Source organism: Mastigoproctus giganteus, chromosome 5, assembly GCF_048544385.1.
Source record: "Mastigoproctus giganteus isolate SK-2022 chromosome 5, ASM4854438v1, whole genome shotgun sequence".
Lineage (NCBI taxonomy): Eukaryota > Metazoa > Arthropoda > Arachnida > Uropygi > Thelyphonidae > Mastigoproctus > Mastigoproctus giganteus.
The window spans coordinates 109660073-109682136 of NC_143579.1; the positions used below are offsets into that span (position 1 = coordinate 109660073).

Genomic DNA, 22064 nt, shown 5'->3' on the forward strand with positions numbered 1-22064 from the left:
ATAAACTTGATGAAAATAATTTAGCTATGTTTCTTAAGATTCCTGAAGAGATGAGAAATTTTCTTCCACCACTGGTGAAAAACCATTTGGGTTTGCTTCAAAAGGCAATGAAAATATATTTTACATCTATTAAAGCGGAAAAATATGACTGGATGCGAAATCCTTTTATTAACGATACATCAAACTCGAATCTTTGTCTTGAAGAAGAGTTGTTTTTGGTTTTTAGGAGCATTAGCAACTAAGGCCATATTGCTCCAGGATATGCGGTGGTCATTCCTTAACCTTTCCGCATCCTCCGTATTTGGTGGTGACGGGCTCGAACCCCGGTCTAATCAAGAAGCGTGTGCTACGCACTGCTGCTCCTTCCCACCTGGATACGGAGGCGCCCTTGAAGAAGAGGAAGAACTGATTTCCCTTTCACCCGATCGAACATTAAAAATCAAACATTCGGAATTTCATTTGGATACATTTTGGATTTCAGTCAGAGATGCATATCCAAAGTTATCTAAAATAGCAATAAATATTTTACTCCAATTTTCTACGTCGTATTTATGTGAGTTAGAATTTTCAACTCTCACTAACACGAAAAATAAAAAACGATCAAGATTGGAAAATGTCGAAGATGACCTGCGAGTTGCTCTGTCTGAAATAAGACCTGATATAGCAGAAATAACAAAACATCGTCAATCACATATTTCACATTGACTATAATATTTTAAATAAAAATTCATTTGATATCTATCAAATATTTGAATAATTTATTTAAAGCTTTGTTGAAGGCATACATATTTTCTTTTTGTAATTATTTATTTAATTATTTTTATATTTTATTTTGGTTGTAAGAATTGTTTGCATAACGCAGATATAATATAAGTATAAATAAAAAAAATTGTTAATATTATTTTTCGTTCTATTTATTTAATTTAGAAATTTCTTCTTCTATGACTACGTAGGTGTGCCGCGAAATTTTTATTCTTTGGAAAATGTGCCACCAGAGTAAAAAGATTGAGAAACATTGCAGTAGATTATTTAAGTATTCTGGGAGGTCCCGCCACCTATTTTCCGAGGATTTCAGTGGCAAGGCCTAAAAAAAAAAAGGGGGGGGGGTAAACACTAGAATTTGGAAAGGCCGAAAGAGGTTTACGAGAAAGCGATTGAATTTTTTGACTGATTAGAATTTGGCGGCATTGTTAGGGGTGTACTCAGTCGGTTTAGTTAGGGTGGGGGTAGAAGGATGGAGCGATAGAGTAGGTATCCTCAAAGAGGTCAGTGGGGACGCGCCTCACCAGGCGAAGTATGGGGAGGAGACAGATCTTTCTCCTTCCTCCCCTGCTTGGGGATGGGGTTTTAAAGGGAACCGGGTTAGAGTACCCAGTTCAGTTCGCCAAATGGCGTGTTGGCAGCAAAGCCGCAGTAGCTGCTGTACTGAGGACAAAAGGAGGACCTACAAATTATTAGGTAGGTGATCATAATTCAGTGAAAAGTATTCCATACAAGACCTTGATTAGCCAAACCAATTTGTTTGAAATATTATGTTAACTAGCAATACAATTTATTAATGAGTTGGTCTCCTTTAACTCTTTATTATTCAGTTTAATTTCCCCAAATACTTTTATCCCCCCCCAACACAACGAACCTTCAATTTTTTGCAGTTGGTAAACAATAGATGGGAAAGCTTAACAAGAATCGATAAGCTGCAATATGGTGTAGCAAGTAATAGAAATAAAAACATGTTTAAACAGAAATAAAAATCATTCTAGTTTTTTCTTCAATGAAGAAGGGGTCACTAAGCTGAATGCTATTATAGAAATATTAAATAATACGCTCGTTGCGAATAAATATCCCAGTAATGCATACAATAAAGCAGTATAGATTGTCTTCTTGTGGCATTTATCAAAAATCGACTCGGCCATTTTCAAAATAATGAACTTCATTAATTCAAAGCTTCGTCATGGTCTTTGGAGGATCAAGCACTTACATCAAGCTTTTGAATGTTACGTTCAAACAATGTAAATCAGTAGTTAGCTATCTTGCTTACCTTTCTGTTGAAAGGCCATCTAAGATGTCCATCATATTCTCCTCGAAGAATAACGACAAAGAGAGACATGTGAGTTCCTTTCCCTGTCCCGTAGCCTTGCAGATGCGCCTCAAGTCTTAGCTTGTAGCCAGGTGTGCTTACGTAGAACGGTGGACTAATAATTCTGTTTCGTTGACCTGCCCTCTCCTCTCTCTTCAAGATGGAATACGGCTGAATAGTCCAGGTTAAGAGGGAATCACTATTTCTCTCTGTAGTGTGAAGCTAGAGTACAAAACGTTAAATTGTTCATTAGTACTAACTGCTATTTGCAGACTGTCTTCTTAGTAGTATGAGGATTCTAAATAATATGCATCAAATTTAAAAGCCAGAGAAAAAGATAGAATAATATTAACGCATTCATCTTTCGATTATACTGTGGGTATATTTGTATGGTATACTAATTCAAGCGGAGAGAGCAAACATTGCTCTCTCCGCTTTACGGGAGGAGTGGATCATTGGTATGTGTATTAGAACGGGTGTTTCACAGTTAAATGTAGTTAATGAACATAAACAAATTATTTCTTTAGTCAGGCAATTTAAAATGTTTAACTTTTTTTTAAAAGAAATTTTCTATAGTGCCGTCTAATTTCCGGAAACTATATCAGTTTTTGTACTTTGGAAATTGGCTCCAGTTTTCATTAGTAATTTTGATGTAGGTTTGTTTTGCAGATGGTCGGACAGCAGATGTAAAATACCCTATTCAACAATTACTTTCAGCAAAACGTGAAGGTATTCATTGTAATTAAGTTGTTTGAAAATCAATATGAATGCGGGAGGTCTTCGAAAAAAGTACAGTGCACATTATGGAAGTTGTAGAAACAGGTTTATGGTATATGATTTTCAGTCATCAAAAAAAGTAAAACGATGGCAATTAGTTCTTGTATATACAGTATTTCAGTAAAGATTAAATTACAGTGGGAGTACTTTAAAAATATGACCAGTAATCGCTTTAGTTTTTAGTCGAGTTAGCATGTATTCGTAAAACGGCTGTTTGTCTTAATCACGTTCGTTTCTCTGTCTGTCCGTCCGCATGTAATAACTCAACTCCCAGTGGATTTGTCAAGCCTTCCCCAATTTCATTAAAATCACATCAATAGAATCGGGCGATTATTTCTTTATTTTTTTCCATCCATATCATACAGGTTATCCATATATTGTATTTTAGCTGAAACACTGGATATTGTTTGCTGTACGCTGGTTGGAGGAATGAAAGGGCAATATGGCAGATGCACAGAAACGAAGTGTTCTGTTCTGAGTTCGTGCATAAGCCTTTGATTTTTGTTCGTTTATTATCAGTTTACTAAATACATAGCAATTATTGCTATTTGCTTATTAAAATTTCAGCAGAAACGTTAAATATGTCTTATATTTCAGTTGGTATTAAAATCTAGGCATTAGTAAGTAAACTGCATTACGAAAGTCGTGACAGTATGCTATTATTGTTTAATTTATTAAATAACAAAACAAATACGTATTGATTTCAGGCATTGTTGCTGTGGGGCGTATACATCGGGAGGTATGTGGAGTAAAAATAATTAATTTTATATATTACTAGTTAATCAATTAATAATTGGTAACGAGCTAATTTATTTTCACTTCTATTAATCAAAGAAAAAAGAATCAATTAATTTAAGGAATTAAAATTTAACATGCCTGAAATGTAACCCGCTGTGAATATTAACTTGATATGTGTAACCAGCATTACAGTTAGACGAAATTATTTAAAAACATTTTATCCAAATGCGATAAAAATGTTGGGTGGATGATGTAACCTGAAAGCGTACGACGTTAAGTAAGTGAAGAATAACACTAATGTTACTTGCCAATCAGTTAGCATATTGAATGCTAAACGAAAAGATAATCATAAGGATGAGATTACTATAAAGTAATTAATTTTAATTAATTAATTAAATTAACTAAAATTAATTTAATAAATTGATAAACTAAAATTAATTACTATAAAGTAATTAATTTTAGTTTATCTTTTATTTTGTATTTATATTGTATATAATTTGTATTTATTCATAATTATTTTGTTATTTTTATTAGTTTATTGCTCTGCTCAACAGCCACCCACCTGGACAGCAGTAAGCTAGGGGGTAACTTATGTTTGTTATCTTTATCGATATCCTAAATTATCTTTATCATAACTTATTATGATTCAATACTAATTCATTATAATGAATTATATAATCACTGTAAATCTTATGTAACTTCAATTGAATAATCAATATAGTTTCTAATGTGAACCTCTGACTTGTAGCCGTAAATGGATTTGTATACTGGCATGTACTTCTTTATCGTATGATGTGATCAATACAAGAAGGAACCAGTTTTTTCCTGCTTCCTTCGTCTATCGTGGCCGTGAGATCCAACCGGATAATACGGCACCATCGTGATATCTAAGCCCGAGGCGGGAATCGAACCCGCGACCTTTGGGTTGCCATGCAAGCACTTTGCTCACCCAGCTAGCCCGGTCGGCGGCATTTACTTAAACATTCATGTATACCATAAAGAGTTCATTATTAAACAGTTGCTTCATTTAATTAATAAAATATCTTATGTTCTTAAGCTATATAAAAAATAGCTTCAAGAATTAAACAACTGTTTCTTCTTCCAGAAAAGAGAGAAGCTATCAACAAGTGAAAGGGCCTTTGATCTCGAATAGATGGTTAAAATGTATACTGAACACTTTCCTTCAATTCGGTCCATACATCAGGTGAGATCCTTTCGTTCGTACTATTTATTATTAAGATATGTCTTTCTAAACGTTAACCATAAACCAAGATCGTGCCATAAAGCAAATTTTCAGTAGTGAAAAGACATTCCCGTCCTATCCTCTGGATTGGAGATGCCTTCATTCGAGATACCTTTGCTTGTATATTCTTTATCAAGGTTGTGTCATTTTTATCACAGGAAACAGTTGGAGGCTTTCCTCATTAAATAGGGCAGCTATAACCACAACAGGAGGGAATCGAAGCATGCTCATCATCACTACTTCGACGATACTGGAAACAGAACATTCAAACTTTTCAACTTTACTGTTCACGCTGCAAAAAGACGGCTGAACAAACCACTTCCATCTAAAGTTACCACTATTATACTATCTTCTAATACAGTGACAGCCCCGGAGTTCTCGCTGCGGTCCGAGCTGCACTGCTGTTCAATCCAGCACAAACCCGTGTTTATCGGATTCGGCAGCCCCTGAAAAAAGTTTCTCGAAAGGCTTGTGGATGTACTCGTTTTAGATTTTGGTTACTATTACATTCACGTGCCGAAACTTTTTTAATTATTATGGCCTGTCTAGTGCAGGTGAAGTGATCCACTTGTGCTTCCTTCATACAAATGGACATGCAATACCTTCAGCATGTTTTGGGAGGCTAGTGCATTTCCATGTTCACTTAATGAAAAATGGACATCACTATCCGCCATTATCATATTATGTCATGTCAATCATTTTAAGAGAAAGCGCGTGGCTAATTTCACGTTTCATTTCACTTGTTTAAGCGCATGCCAGATGTGAATCGGTATGGTTGAAGGAAGACAATAGCTATGCATCGAAAGCTTACGCGTTTTATTACAGTTCTTTTAATGTGTTAACTGTACCTATTTACTTAATTTATTTTAAAATTAAGTGTATAGTATTCATTATACATGTATTTTATTGCATTTAACCGTAATACCGTATTAAAAGAAATTAACACAGTGGTTGGTGTGCGAAAAAATTAAAATGTATCGTGTTCCCGATCATGGAGGATCCTTTCAACAGTTATTCCTTTTGCAAAATATAGTTATGAAAAATACTTAAGTATTTTTATTATCAAATAAGGTTACAATTATTTTTCCCTCCATATTGTTTTTTTTTAATTTTTTAAATTATTTTATTGGTTAAGGATTATCAACATCTAAATATTTTAATTTTTTTGGTCGAAGTTTGTTGAAATTGACCAACTGGTTTGCCTTTTTTCAGGTTCCATTTATAAAGAATTTTTATAAAATTCCTTTAAATTATTTAAACTTTACGTGTTAATTAACTGAATTTTTGTGAAGGAAACGTAACGAAAATGACAACAGAATTGTGTAAGAAATAATAGCCGGGGAAAAAAGGTGAATCTGGATTTAATATCACATTCACGTTGTAAAGACTGTAATGAAACATATAAAAAAAAACCCAATATAGACGTAAAAAATTAAAAAAAATCGTTTTAATTGAATGTGAAAGAAAATAAATCTGTTTGAAGAGAGTTAGTCAGATTTACATATGAGAAATTTTATGGAATGAAGGTATGTAATAAATGTCGATGGGAACACTTATTTCAGAATTGTTTAAAATATATATTCAAATATATGTCTAAAAATAAATGGCGTACATTATCTAAATAATGCGCAAAAATTGTCACTAGCAAATATAAATATGAGGTAGAATGTTGATTGTGGTTTGAAATTTTAATTTATATAATCATTAAAATCAAAGTCATAGTACAGATCTTGATAAAAAAAAAAGTGGGTTTAAAACATTAGTAATTAATGAAATTTCTAAATCACTCTTATAAATTGAGAAAACGACGAGTAATTATTGATTTTAATAATTTTGTTGATAAATGTGAGAATTGGAATTTAAATGACTTATCGATAACTTTTTTCTTAATAATTGGTTCTGATTTATCAACGCAGTTATAGATTTAGTGTTTGTAAGCGAAAATTTAAAGGATATGCTAACTTAAACAAAATATAATTAATTTTATATTACATAAGGCAATTACGAAGAGCTAATAGAGAAAATATTATAAGAAAAAAGTATTATTAAAAATACAAAAACTTCATAGCACATGAATTTTAAAGCTCATATAAAGTTAACATTGAATTTGCATAACTTGTATTTTCATTTCAAAGAAGAAATAATAGGGATTCTATTAGGAATTAATTTAGATAAATATTATAACTCACATTTTAGGAAATGAAAAGGAAAATAGACAAGGTAATATTTCATGATTCTGGTTGAGTTATGTGGTGTATATTATTTAAATAAATCTTTAATTGTCCTACCGTAAATAAATACGTAGATGAACGTAATGAATTTGTGAGAGACAAATTCCATTCACTTCAGATGATGTCTGGGGATTGACATGTGTATAAATATAGATAAGTAATAAATGCAATACAAATTTGTATTGATTATTGAACGTTTTCTGTAATCAACCAACCATCTGTTAGCGCACAGACGGTTTTATGGAATTGTTCAGTTTAATGAAGTAAATAAATAAACAACCAATGAGATCGTGACTTACACTATATGCATTAGAACTGATTGTATTCACTATTAAACTTGAATTTACATTGAGTTTAAATGGTAATGCACAGATGCTCATTGTCTCATATGGACAATGTGTATATTTTTCCTGCGATTTGCGATAGTTCACAGATTTTAGTAGCATCTTCGCGTTGAATTTGGCATGTGCTTTAGAGCATTAATTAGGCAACAATAGCCTGAGCCGACCACACCACAGTCTGACTTCCACGGTGTACACATGTATAGTATCTTATGTAGGACGGCACCTGTATTAGTTCATCTCCGCCTTGATACACTGTGAAGAATACAGAACTCTGCAAAAGGCCATATTTGTGTATAACGTTATGCTTGCACAGTGTGTTTTGTTCAGTAGTTTCTGGCCACTTGTTAACAGGGTGTGCGCACATTAACCTTTCAAGGTCAATTCCAATATTTAGTAAGCCTTGAATTAAAGTTCAGCGTCGTGGATGATATAAACCCATCCATCGTCCTCAGTTGGTTTTCATTCGCAGGGATTTCGTACTTCTTAAGGCTGGTGGAGAGATGTGCTGCCAAAAGCATGGTGATGATATTACACCAGACATCAGTGTGGATGACTGTTGTTAGTCATTTCCAAGCAATAATGTCTGATAAACGCTGTAGCTGAAGTTGCTGCCAGCTGCATGGTCCTCAGCTGATGACATAGATGGCGCTTATTTCGCTACTTCAAGTGAAAAAATTCTATAACATATTGTTTTAATGTGTGGAGGTGCCGACGCTTGCGATTCTGTGTCATACAAAATGGCTGAATTCACTGCCGTTCGTATATAGTTTGCTGTGTTGTGGTTTGCTTCACGTGCAAGAGGTGGTTTTCGGTTGTTCAGTGTAATTAGTTAATTTTTTTTTTACAAGAGTGTTTCTATGCGATGTAAATGTGAGTTTGTCGAATGTTATTACCTGGTCTCTGAGTTTTGGAGACTGGGATAGGTATGCCATTTAGTTTGCAAGACGCAATTATGACATTTAGTTCATTACTGTCTTCTGTGGATTTGGGACCAAGCCAAATTTCTATGTACATAAACAACTCCAGAAGTTTGATTTATGTGCAAACAGTGGTCAACAAAGGTTGGATGGTCATTAATGTCATGAGCGTAAATGCATGATCATCCCTACTTTTGCAGTACGGGATAGACACAGCAGCAAGGAAGATTCTGGACAAGGCACCCCTTGTGGAACATGTTTGGACTGGGTTTTGGGAGATCTTATTGTCTGTTTGAAGATAAATGAATCTACAAGTTATTGTAGATTCATGTAGATTTAATCTTGTAGTTATTTCAGAAAATTAAGTATATCTCCTTTTATTTAGAAGGCGTACTTCAGAAAACGTAGTAGGATATGTAATGGTACATTTAGACTGTCGAAGGTAGCTTTTATGTCAGCATGTATTATTTTATTATTGAATTTTGATTTCTGTCTTGGAAAGGATCGAGTATTGCAGTTTGAACTGAAAGAAAGTTAGTAATTGTTGATTAGTAATGGATTTGCTAAGGTTGATTGGCTATCATCTGATCCATAGACTTTGGAATAGTAAGTGTTCAAAGCCAATACTGCATGTAAAAAACTAAAATAATCACGTTTTTTTCGTAATGGGTATTGTAGAGTAGTCAGAACAAATATAACATAAAAAAAAAACTCCTACAGACCTGTTCCATAGATGGTTGCAAAGATGTATCGACTTCATCTGGTCTTCTAGAAATCTTCTGTTTTAGAGACTATAACAGAATGTCACATAACATAAGCATATGAACAAATCCATATGTAATAATTAAAGCCCGGCTGTTGAAGCAAAACCCCGTATAAGTATCGGTAATATCGATTGTCCTAAAACTACGATTTTCTTATCTTCAGAAAAAAAATTCTCAATTTGTCTTGCAGTACCTTTCACCTTTTATTTTGCCAGTTTCCTCCTCGTATACTCGAACATACGGGAATAAAAACTAATATTAAAGCTGTAACAGAAGTAGGTAATATATATTTGAGACGAACAAATGTGTGTTATAAAGACAAGTCGCTGTTTGTGGTTAAATCACTAAATCTGTTTTGCTTGGACCACAAATTGGTCGAGCATATTTCTCATTTCTTTCTTCCTGTTTACTGTGGCTAGTATCGTACAGCGTAGGAAACAACAATGAATACCGGATAGACTTTGCATTTCTATGTTTTGCTGTTATTTACCGCCGGTATTTCTTACAGCATGACTTGGCCGTTTGTTACTTTAGTCCTTTTACTTCAACTGTTGCTCACTCTTTATTCATTTTCATTGCAACATTAAAAGCAGATGTTCCTTTAAACTAGAGATTGAATTCAGTTACAGTCATGTGATGTATTATCTGCCAGTAGTACAGAGGAGTTTTTACAGTGTGCCAAAAAGCAGTAAATTCGGTAAGGACCCAACGTTTACAAACTTATAAACATCAGCTGTAATTCGAAATACTGGTGATAAGAAGACATGCGTACTTGCTATGCATGTCTGCAGTTCAGCAAGCAAAATGCTCAGTTTTTGTTTGTTTTATGCTAGATTTTGGTGATGTTCGATATTCCTTTGTGAAATCTGAAAATGCCTCTTTCAAGGACTGTTTTGAAAAAAAAAAAAAATACGCAGAACGTGTTGCAAGGGAGGTGTACTTTAAGGAAATTTATCTGCAGGCATTACGTAGATAGCAAGTTGTTACGTGTTTTGTAGATAACTAGGGATGGATTAAGTTGATGGTAGAAGTATTGGATTTCCATTGACGAGACGACCGATTCTACAGAAAGATTCATCGAAACCAAGTAGCCCAATAAGCTGTCAAAATGGTACTTACATCTGCAGTATACTGAAAAGGCAAATAACTGCCATTTATCTTTTTACAAGTACGCTTCCTGTGCTTTGGCAGAATGAAATTAAGCTTGATAGCATCCTGCTGTACCTGACCGACGCAGTTCCTTAACATGAAGTGGCTTGTTCTGTAAAAATTATTTTTCCCTTCATTGCTCACGAGACTTGTTTAGCGCATGTTCTCCACCGAATTTTAGAGGAAGTACGTACTTTATTTCCTAATGCCGATCTCTTGGTACCCAATGACAAGATTTATGCGAAAGCTCTGTTACGTCTTTAGGAGTTAAAGGAAATTGCACCCGAACTCCTCTTCATCCCGTTCTAACTAGGTGTGAGGATTTGGATTTCTGCTTCACCTCACTTTTATCAAGATGAAAGCAGCAGCTTGGATGAAGAAGATGCGTATTCAATACGCATCATGGAACAACTGCTGCTGAAACAATCCCAAACGCTCTGTTAAATTCATTGTTACTTTTAAAACTTACCAGATGTAATCGTATCACCAGAGAAAATGGATGAGAATTGAGCGAAATCTTTATAAGTAGTTACTGATATTGCGATTGAAATTAGTTGTTCTCAAGAGGATAAGTTTCGCGCTGTATGGGAAATATTGATAATGTTTTCTGCTGAACAAGAACTGGTGAAAATAATGTCTACTGAAATTTATGTGGAATCCCATAAACGGGATCCATAATTCCAGCCAGTTGAAGGCGAACATCCTCTCTCGTGAAACATATTTTCTCTGATAGGAGGCAACGTTTACGTTTTGAAAATTTGAATAAAATTTTTGTTTTTTATACGAACGATAGCAATTATCTGCTTTTGTTCGTTAATCATGTTGTGTTTGTGTCAATAATGATATTCTTCGTTCATTAACTAAATGAATAAAGCCATAAATGGTCTTTATGACGGTTTAGCGACTATTTTAAATTATCATTTTGCCTTTTTTTTTTTCCTCTTCCATTTTCTATGGCTTTTCAGTGCCTATACATCCGGGCTTCAATTATAACTTATGACTAAAAATAATTAAATAAAAAAATATATATATTATATACAAGTCATTGTACAACAATAGTTTTATTTCGATTATTAAATGAATAATTTAGACAAATTCTTTCTTTACGTTTAGTGCAAGAAGCCAACTCTTTTAGGATTAAATATTGTAAGAGTTAATCAAAAATGTCACTGAAATTAATGCATTGCAATAGCATAGTGAAGGGTACTGCTGCTCCCTCATACCATATGGAAAATACCTAGGCTCGATTTCCTTCGCTGACCGAAGATCAGAAATACTTTCCGTCGACACTTTTTTTCGCACTGTAGTTGGTCTCTCGTGAAAGACGCATGTTTAACTCCCCGAAATGCGTGTTTGCATCATGCAAGAAAGACTGACCATGGAATACACTCAGTTTATCGGGACGATATCTGATACCTCACGGTCTTAGGTGCAAATTCAAAAAAAACCAAAATAAAATCCGAAAAATATAATTATATAAGCTACTTTGATGGGATCCAGATATTAGCATTATCCATACAGCGCAAGGACGCTACAGGCTTTTGCTGCACCATCAAAAAAAAAAAAAAAAAAGTAGATAAGAAAATATAAATTATGCGCATCCCTCCTCACGTAGGTAATTGGTGGAAAAGTCAATTGACCTTTGAATTTCTCCAAACTGTCAGCCTCCAACAACCGCGGAGGCAATTTGTTCCAATAATCGACAACTTACTATCTAAAGAAAACTTCCCACAATCTAGTCTAAACCTCTTCTCCTGTAAGGAAGTTAATGTACTTAAAGTAGAGTATCGGAGGATACGGAGCGCATACGTGCGTATGATATCTAAATCAAAATTAACTGCCTGGAGAACGTTGGTTAGAACCCATGGGGAATTGTATATAAGCCATGTACTGGCAAGACTAAAATATATAATGGAGATACAGCATACTCTATTGGAGGTGTTGACCAGGAAAGTACGAGTTGGAGAGAAAGTATGTCTCCGATTTTGGATCATCTGATTGGAGATATTATCTCTGAGCAAGACGATGAGGAACAGATGTTGATGAAAAGGCTTAATCATGCTTACTCTGGGGTACATGATTAGGATCCCTTTAGCCTGATTGATCTCTGTGATGCAGTACAACGCATAAGGAACAATAAATGTCCAGGGATGGACCTCATTGAAGGAGAGGTCATTAAACGGGCTCATCGACTGATACCAGGGATCCTTCTTGAAGTTTTTAATAGATGCCTGTGTGACGGGCCTTTCCATCACCATGGAAGGATGCCCTATTAAAGCTGATACTGAAGGGGCCATCTAGGCCAAAGAATGATCCATGTTCTTATCGACCTATTGCCCTCCTCCCTGGATTAGGAAAGGTGTTTGAAAGAATGCTGGCGAGACGGATTACTGAGTATACTGAAAAAAACGTAGGCTGGTCTGGCAGACAATATGGTTTTACTCCTGGTCGTGGAACAGAAGATGCGCTTCGGGCATTGTGAAACTATATATCAGGCTCGAACAGTAAGTATGTCCTTGGAATCTTTATTGACTTTGACGGAGCTTTTGACTCCATTCAATGGAAAAGCATTCTTATGATGTTGAGACTTGTAGGCTGTTCAACTAAGATATTTAGGGTGGTAAAGGACCACGCACCATACAGTGACTGTTAAGTCGTCGGTTGATTCTATTGTACCAGAGGTGACCAGAGGATGCCCACGGATCGGTTTTTGGACCACTAATGTGGAATCTAGTTTTGGAGGACTGTTTGCGTAGGGACTTCGAGCATAGAGAGATGGTGGCATATCCCGATGATCTTGTATTGCTTATTGAAGGAAATTCATGGATGAAACTAGAAACCAAGTCACAGCAGGTTTTGTTTGAACTTAATAACTGGTGTAGGTTACATAAACTGACCGTATCAGGAACCAAAACAAAGACAATAGTCTTCAAAGGTCAATTTTCGAGTAGAAGAACCCCAGTTGTTAGAATGAATGGAAAATTGCCTATTGATCTGCATTTTTTTGTATTGTGCATTGGCTTACTTCATCCGACGTGGCATTTCCTGTTCTTTTCTGAATATACAGGTGGATATCTTGGCAGATCCATTAGCAGCTAAGGCCACATTGCTCCAGGATATTCCGTGGTCATTCCCTGACCTTTCCGCATCTTCCGTATTTGGTGGTGACGGGCTCGAACCCCGGTCTAATCAAGAAGCGTGTGCCACTCACTGCTGCTCCTTCCCACCTCGCTACGGAGGCGCCTATATGCATATTTATTTTTTATAAAATTTGTTTATTTTCAATTTGTTCATATCAATATTCTTTGGTCATGGCAGGTTTTTTCCTTCCCTGTACTCGGGCAAACAGGAGAGGGAGTATATAAGAGTACTGCTAAATTATGTGTAACTGACAGCAGGGTTGCCATTGGTTGCCTGGGACCGCTTTAAATAATAAATATCAATCTCCTGTAATTTGAATTTATGGTCTCTAGGTCTTGAAATTCTTAACAGTAAATTATGCCTTCATTCATTTTACTTCTGAGAGCCTTATAAACCTCAATCAGGTCCCATCTAAGATGCTTGTTTGCCAAACTCCTTTTGCAGATCTCACCATGAGAGTTTCCCGTCCTTGGACCCTTTCAAGAGGCTCAATTCTTTTTTTCAGATGAAGTTGCCATCTGAAAAATCATTCAAAAATTTTCCAAAACCAACTTTATTGTTATTCTTCCCCATGATTTTAAAACAAAAAAAATTATGTAATATTTCCTCAGATTACGGTGGACATCCAAGTGGATATTATATTTATCCTAGTGGTGGACATCCAAGTGGATGTACACTACTAGTATAAATATAATATCACTTATTTCGTTACTGTTTGTGGAACGTAGTACGAAAAAGTTTCCAAAGGCAAAGCAATGTGAAAAATAGTACCGGCAATTTATGATTTTCCTAGGATCTTATTAATGGTCATTGCAAAATAGATCACTAACACGAAACGAAAGAGGCCTGATGTCAATAGGACAGTCATTGAGAATTAGAGAAATCCTGCAGTATATAATCATTGTCTGTTAATACAACTCTTTCCTATGTTATCCTTAAAATTTAATTATTTCTGCTCTACTTAAAGTAAAAAATTTCGAATTTCCAGAAATTTTCCTTCAATGAATATCACTCTCGCGGTAGCACACGGAATATATCGCCGTCTTCCCCACATCGTTTGGGAAGCGCGAATTTACAGACTTTTTTGACAACTTGCTGAACTACTCTGTCTCAAGCGAGAGTTGCATGATTGTTCCGGAAACTGTTTTTCCTTCCAGCAAACAGGCAAATCTACACACAGTTTATAGACGATATACTGTTGCTTTGACGCTCTACGCATAACAATCAATCAGTGAACATCGGAAAGTTTCCAAATTTTCAACCAGAGAGGTATACAAAATTTTCAATTTATTGGCATAGATGTTGAGGGACGTTCAGAAATTGATTGATTGTTTTATTAGAGAAATACAGAGGAAGCAAAGCTTTGTTTTACTCTGTAATCATAGTAGGATTACTGCTATAGTTTTAGCCTTAACTAGATTTGTAAGGTGCTACAGTTTATCCGGCCTGCCAAAAATTAAAGAAATCCTCTCTCTCAAGGGGGGGGGGGGGGTTGCTCCACATTACAAATAAAAAGCACAGTTGTGTGTTGTTTGCCCGAAACAACGCACAACTCGACTCAACTCGTGGACAATAAGATGTTAAAACTTAAGAGGTCAAACTCTGTTACCAGAACTTTGTCATTTTAGAAAATTTATTTCTTTGGCAATCCTTCAATTTAAAGTGGGCGCCTCCGTAGCCAGGTGGGCAGAAGCAGCAGTGCGTAGCACACGCTTCTTGATTAGACCGTGGTTCGAGCCCGTCACCACCAAATACGGAGGATGCGGAAAGGTCAGGGAATGACCACCGCATATCCCGGAGCAATATAGCCTTAGTTGCTTATGCTCTTAAAAACCAAATAACAAACAATTAAAAGTGGGTTCAAGCCTCAGTTCAATTTTTTTTTTTTTTTTTTTTTGTGTGTGTGTTTTTTCGGAACCTTAATTCAGATATACGCCGGTTCTTAGTAGCTGCTTTATTTCTGCATTTTAGTAAAACTGCTTTGAATATCTAAAAATATGAATCGAGGGTTGGTTTTCCAACGTGTTTGATAAGCGGTAGCCTCAACTGCCCGTGGTGGTAACCGATTCCAATAGCTAACGATTCGCTGGCTAAAAGAAAACTTACTACAATCCAGTCTACCTCTTTCCCCATTTATCTTGCTTTTTCAAGGCTGTACGCGTTATTTGATAGCAGAGCCCACCTTCTCATGGCAGGGACGGATACTGAGGGCAGTTTGTGATCTGATTGCTGTCTCCTTGTAGCTAAGGGGCAAACCCAATGCTTATAACATAGATAACAAAACAAGTACTACATAAACTTTCACTACACGGAATTTTTACAGAGCTCTGTATCTGCACAGTGCACCGTGGCTAAGATAAGATGGTCCCCGAACTACGTTCAGGTGCCGCCTTACACACACACACACACACACCTCTTTTTCAGTCTTCGCTGGTATCACAGTGGTTGTAATCACCGTCCTCCCCACACCGGGTGGAGAAGGCCAGGGTTCGAATCCTTTCAATGACGCGAGGAACCTTTTTTTTTTCTCTTCAGTCTCTGGCTTAATTAGTCAGTCACAGGTGAGAATAGCAAGGTTCCCTCTCCCTCGGAAATTTGAGTTTCTCGTCCAGCAAAATAAGCAATTCGATCAGATCAGAGCAAACACTAAATTTGGAAACGCAGTACATATGGGTGGTCTGTTGTGATAGGTTTTTTTTTTTTTTTTTGCCCCTTCCCGAAATTTCAGTTTATAATTTTTACTTCTAGAATCATTTATAGCCGTGATAATTTCTCCTTCATTTTACTGTCCGATCTGAGTGAGGTCTCCACTAAGTTACCAAGCTCCGCAACAAACGCATTCGAAGTCTTTTTTTCATACGAACTCAGTTTTGCCTATCTCAACAAGCGCTGCCGCCTTTGGAGCTTTTCAAGTAATATTCCAAGTGCCGCCCCACTATTGACTTTTACAGTGGGTTATGACCTTTGTTTCTAAATGCAAATGTTCGATAAATTATATATAGGACACCACAGACCCCTTCCCCCTTGCTGCCTGTTTATACTGCACAGAGAACTTCCTGTGTTCCAAAATCCACGTCCCATTCTTCATTTACCGTTATTAATTCAGCCCTTCCTAGTGTATATGTTGTTTTGGGATTCTTCTTTCCCAAGTGTTTAATGCTGCCAAATGCAAATGTACCTTGCATTCGACACCATTAAAACACAGCTGCCGCTTTTTCGATCATCCTTGAAAAATATCCAAGTCAATCTTGAAGGAACGCTACTTAGCGTTAGTCCCTAACCAATGTTGATGACAACTGCAAATTTTGATTTGGCGTCGTATATACCTTCGTCAATTTCATTAAAAAAAAAAATCAGAAACAACAATGGTCACTGTACTGATCCTGGGGAGAACACCAGCACAATCTGAAAGAGTAATCATTAATCAGAACCCTCTGCTTCCTGTTTTGCATCCATCCCGCAATATATCTAAGGATTCATACCCGTGATCCCAAATAGTCAATCTTATACTGTGACCTCACATGCGGGAATGAGCTGGTCTTTGCTAAAATCCAAATAAGCAATATCAAAATTATTTTATTTAACTCATGAATGACCCTGTCTAAACAGCCAATCATGTTAGTTAAGCATTTTCCCCTTTCCTAAACCTTTATAATTTATATCTGTATGTTTCTGTATTGTATTTTTCACCATAGTTGGCCACTTCGCTTTCAGAACCGCAGTTATGTAACGGCGATACATTGTTACTTCAGGCTTGAAGGAGCCTCTGAGTCCAGTTTTTGCTTTATACAAAAACTCTTGAAGTGCCTCATCAGATAAACGTGTCTGTCTTATTCAAGTTCCACCATGTGGAAAAGGTCTGTGTTGGAATCCTGTCAATGACACGAGGAACTTTTATGGATTTTTTCATATCATGGCTGAGTTGATCGGTATTAGGTGGGGATATCAAGGTTATTTCCTTCTGGATCTCGGGTTTTTTCGTCCAGCAAACCAAAACTACCAGAGAACAAACAGAATTTTCGGATATAATGCACATTGGTGAAAGATTTTCTCTCGTGCAACACTAATATGAAATTTAGCCTCGCTCAAATGGTGTCTGTGGAAGAGGACCAATATTTCCTCAAAGACTAAAATCCGACTCTTCCGGACTTTGATCCTGCCCATTCTCCTTTACGGATCAGAAACATGGATTTGTCTCAAGCTAGATTTAAACAAACTTGAGGTATTCCAAATGCGATGCCTGCGGCAGATTTTGGGCATCTCACTTCGTGACCGCATCACTAATGATACCATCCACACCAGATGCCATCAGCAACCAACCATTGCCGACCAAATCCAGAAGCGAAGGCTGAGATGGTTTGGCCACGTATGTAGAATGGGCACATCACACTCCTTTGGAGACAACGACCCACCCAATGGAGCATCCAACGGACCGCGCCTAGGAAAATGTGGGCCAAGCAAGTGGAAAATAACTTGAAGAGCCGACGTCTCGACCTTAACCAGGCCAGGACTGACGCCATGGATCGTAAAGTATGGAAGAACATCACAGAGCAAGTCCGAAACCCTGCGGCACCTACAGCAGCATACTGGTTGCGTGGCCAACCGCCTCCCCCAGCTGCCAGCTAAGGACCAAGAAGAAGAAGAAGAATATGAAATATATGATCATTGATCATGAATTGACTACCCCATCCTTAATGGACTGTACTGCATAGCTAGCAGTGTAAAAGCTTCGTACGCTAGAGCAGTAGTAATTTGCATCTGGTTGCTCAAGTCAAAATGATAAATTAGCAGTTATGGGACATAGTAAAGATATCATGAAGCTTCAAAAGGGCATGATTCTAGGAGCTCGTGGGTCGAGTGCTTCCATATCGGAAACGACACGTCTTATACGTTGTCTCACGGCCCACTGTGTTAAGGTGCACAAAGAATGGTGTCGAACTGGTCAAATAACGCCCCCCGACAAAATTGTATGCAAGGTGGATGTTTGATGAGCGTAGAGTACAGCTTGTTGCATGGGTTGAACGACAGGTCACTGTGCGACAGTTGACTTCGCAGTACAATATGGGAAATGGAAGAACAATATCCCAAATGACGATGCACCGCACGCTCAGACGACCCAAGAGACACCTTCTGCTGATTGTTGATCGAATGCCATGGTGTCAACAACACATTGGTCGGACAAACTCTGGAAGACTGGAAACGAATGTGGTAGTGGGATGAGTCCAAATAAGTACATGGTGCCTACTATCCAGGCAGGCGGCGATGGTTGCATAATATGGGGCATATTTTGCTGGCAAGAACTAGTATCCCTGGTGCATATGGACCAACGTTTCACCAGTGAGGTCTACCGACAGCTCTTAGGAGACATAATATGATTTCCTAAGATTAATGCCTCCAATTAATGCCATTGTTTTCCCCACCCACCATGAATAATAATGTGCTTTACTCATACCAGGGCATTTCTGCTGGAACGATTACTGATGTATGAACTGTCATCCAGATATATCTGCTCACCTGTTTTTATTTACAAAAAAAAAAAAAAAACATCAGAAAAAGTTTATTTAAAAGTTTTCTGATTGTGATCTCCAGAAAAGTAAAATGTTTGAAATGGTATTTATCACCTCAGCGATATTGTTTTAAATTGTAATTTTTTTTTCTGTCAGTAAATGTAATAATTTCTAAGGCTATTTACCCGAATTTCATCCCACACATTTTCCACTGCCCACTGTAACGCCTGAATGTTGTTATTGTAGACTGTTCTTAGGCTTTCCACTTCGCTTTTAACATCATTCAGCTGGTTTCGGAACGTCTCTCTTACCATCATAATTTCCTAAAGGGGAAATTAAAATAGATATTATTAATAATGATTTATTATTCAGTTAGAGTTTAAAATATTTCTGTTATGAAATTGGATTTAGTCTTTGCAAATCGGGAAACGACATTAGGTGCAAAGGAATTTGGCACATCGAACATCCGCGCAGAAGTATTGAATTTTAGTGGATGAACATTACCGTAGGACTTCATCGCACATATATCATATGGCAGTTCGTTGTTATCTAACGTTTAATTTTATGGCAGTTAGAGGAATTTATTGGAAGGAATTACACAGACTATATTGGATTGGATTAGGAATATCAAATACAATAAGCGATACTAATCTGTCAGTGTAAGGGTTACTGTCTTATTGAAAATGTTACCAGTTAATTGAACATATCTCAATACGAACATTTCTTTGAATTACCATTAAATGACATATCCCAGGGTTGTGCAGTTTCGTAGCATATTCATAAGCAAATAAAATGAATTGGGTGTTTCGAAAATTGTATAATAGTGGTCACGAATTAGGTGCATTAAATGAATGAAATACTGAAATTAGGTATTGAAGAAAAATGTTTCCTTGAAGCGCTTGCAAAATTTAAATGATCGTAAATTCGGTGAAGAAGTGATATTTCTTAAAGGTGAGATCTTTTGATATGCATAAAATGATTTGTGGGTACAAAGATGGATTGAATACTTCAATAAATTTCAAATTAATCAAATGGATGCTTTTAAAAAATATATCAGTTTGGGAGGGCGTTTCAAATTGTGTAAAAATATCATCGATATGAAAGGATGATCAAAATATGATTAGGGAAGGAAGAAGTTCAGTGAAATATCAATGAGTAAAATATTTGGCTCCTGATTTATTTTATTGCAGTACTGCGTAATTATTCATAAAATATATTAATATTACTATTTTTGTGATATTTCAAACCACGCCTTCTCTTTTATAAACTTTTTTAAATTTAATTTCAGTTGAATTTTATATGCTTAATCTTCAATACTCAGTTATCAATCATATTGACAAAAACATTAATGAAGATATGGAGACCGAAGGGTGAACGACGTGAATGTGTTGTCTTAAATGATGACACGATTTCTATGCATACAGTAATTTTAGTATTCCATAGTATGCAAGTTTGGCACCAAGGATTTCGTAAAAAGTTTCAGCAAGGTCGATGTAAACAACACAGATTTGATTTCAGAAATTTACCTTTTCAATAACAAAATTCCAGGGGGAGTTAGTTTGTGATCGAAGATCTGCCATAGGTAAATTCCTGTTGTGTATCTGTTGTAAAGGGATACAAGTAAAAGACAAGATGTCTGTGAACGACTGCATTAAAAATTCTTGCCAGGAAATTAAGACTTCTAAAGCGGTAGTTCTAAATGTTTATTAAAATCTTACGAATGCGGATAACTTGAATTTTTAACAAGATTAGCGTATGTGCCTGATTTAATAGAGAGGTTGAAGATGTGAAGCACGACTTATATGCAAACTGATTAGAGATACCACTTACCACCCAGAAAAATCTCACCTCGCCATTGCTAAATCTGCAGGCGTGGGTGTTTTTAAAAAAAAAACTTGGTTATTTGATGTGGTAGCAAAAGGAATTACTGGTAAGGTAGTTGTCCTTTTTATTGATACAATGTCCATAGTTAATGAATTGAATGAAATTGAACATGTAATGATTGAACTACAGGGCCATTTCTCCATATGGGTTTTTTTTTTTTTTAATTCTGTGTTAGGACTCCAGATTAAGTCCTAACAGAGAAGACAATTACAGGAAGGCGAAACATTTTCTTTTTTTCGAAGACAAGCATCCTTTTAGTTTAATTGCTGCAGTTTCACTTTCGACATAATACACCAACTGATAGTAAAATATATTCAATATTTTTTGAGTTCAAAATATTAAACTTTAAAATATACAAGAGATAGCTTTCTTTTTAAAGCTGAATATCGGTTAGAAATTTACCTCGATTTGCTCTTTTACCATCATCTGATGATTTACCATTAGTGTCCAGTGAATTTCGAGAGACTTTTGGTGTTCAGCTAGTTCTTCAGCAGTTCCCTAAGAAAGCGAAAAAGAAAAAAAAAAGTGGAAGACTTGAGTATGTATAGTTTTATTAGCACTTTTGATTCATGAAATTGGATTAAAAGTGCTAATAAAAGTACTGATCTCGGGCCTTTGCAATAATTGACTTTTTAAATGAAAGAACAATTTTTGCAATGTGTCGTAAATCTGTTGGCTAAATACACAATTTAAAAAATGTTCTTATTTATACTCTGACACGACCACCAGGTCAGTGGAGTTTACAATAAATCATCAATACAAATGTTAATCGTATTTAGCAGTCACGGTTTGAACTCTAGACCACTCAAATAGCGGTTGCTACTGCACTCACTCCTCGCCACTCGGCTAATGGAAAGGAAGAGAAACAGAACGGACCGGTCGTCTTGAAGCATCCTTTGATGTGTGTGTTTGTTTGTTTGTTTGTATAAGAGCTCATTTTTAAATAATATTAGGACGGACTGTAGTGCTATGGCAACCTATGTAAACATCGCGAGTTTACAAGTTCATTTTTAACTGTACGCTTAAAGGGTTACAGTGAACTTGTATTCTCAGGATTTGGTGATAGCTGGACAGAGTATAAATGGAAATTTATTTACGTATTTAATACTTTTATGGGGAAAAAAAGCTAGCTTATTTTTATGCAAACCTCGATTTCATAAGCCATTTTATAACAAATGGCATGACTCCCGATATGTAACCCTGATCCTTCCTCACTGGGCCTAATACATTATCGTTGTATTGTACAATAAAGAGTACTTTACTTTTTTTAATGCGCATTTTTCTGGTGGAAT

The 22064-nt window shown here is 36.1% G+C and overlaps 1 protein-coding gene across 1 annotated transcript in view; it reads right to left on the bottom strand.

The window, feature by feature from the left end:
- Positions 1 to 20: 20 nt before the first annotated feature.
- The window catches only part of LOC150085635 (TNF receptor-associated factor 5-like), a 53451-nt gene continuing 31407 nt past the window's right edge, over positions 21 to 22064 (bottom strand). Inside the window, exons 4-7 of the mRNA XM_090374628.1 lie at positions 21175 to 21270; positions 19074 to 19211; positions 2039 to 2299; positions 21 to 95 (exon numbers count right to left, since the gene is read on the bottom strand). Coding sequence (XP_090230754.1) covers positions 21 to 95; positions 2039 to 2299; positions 19074 to 19211; positions 21175 to 21270 — 570 coding nt within the window. The remainder of the gene's footprint in view (positions 96 to 2038; positions 2300 to 19073; positions 19212 to 21174; positions 21271 to 22064) is intronic.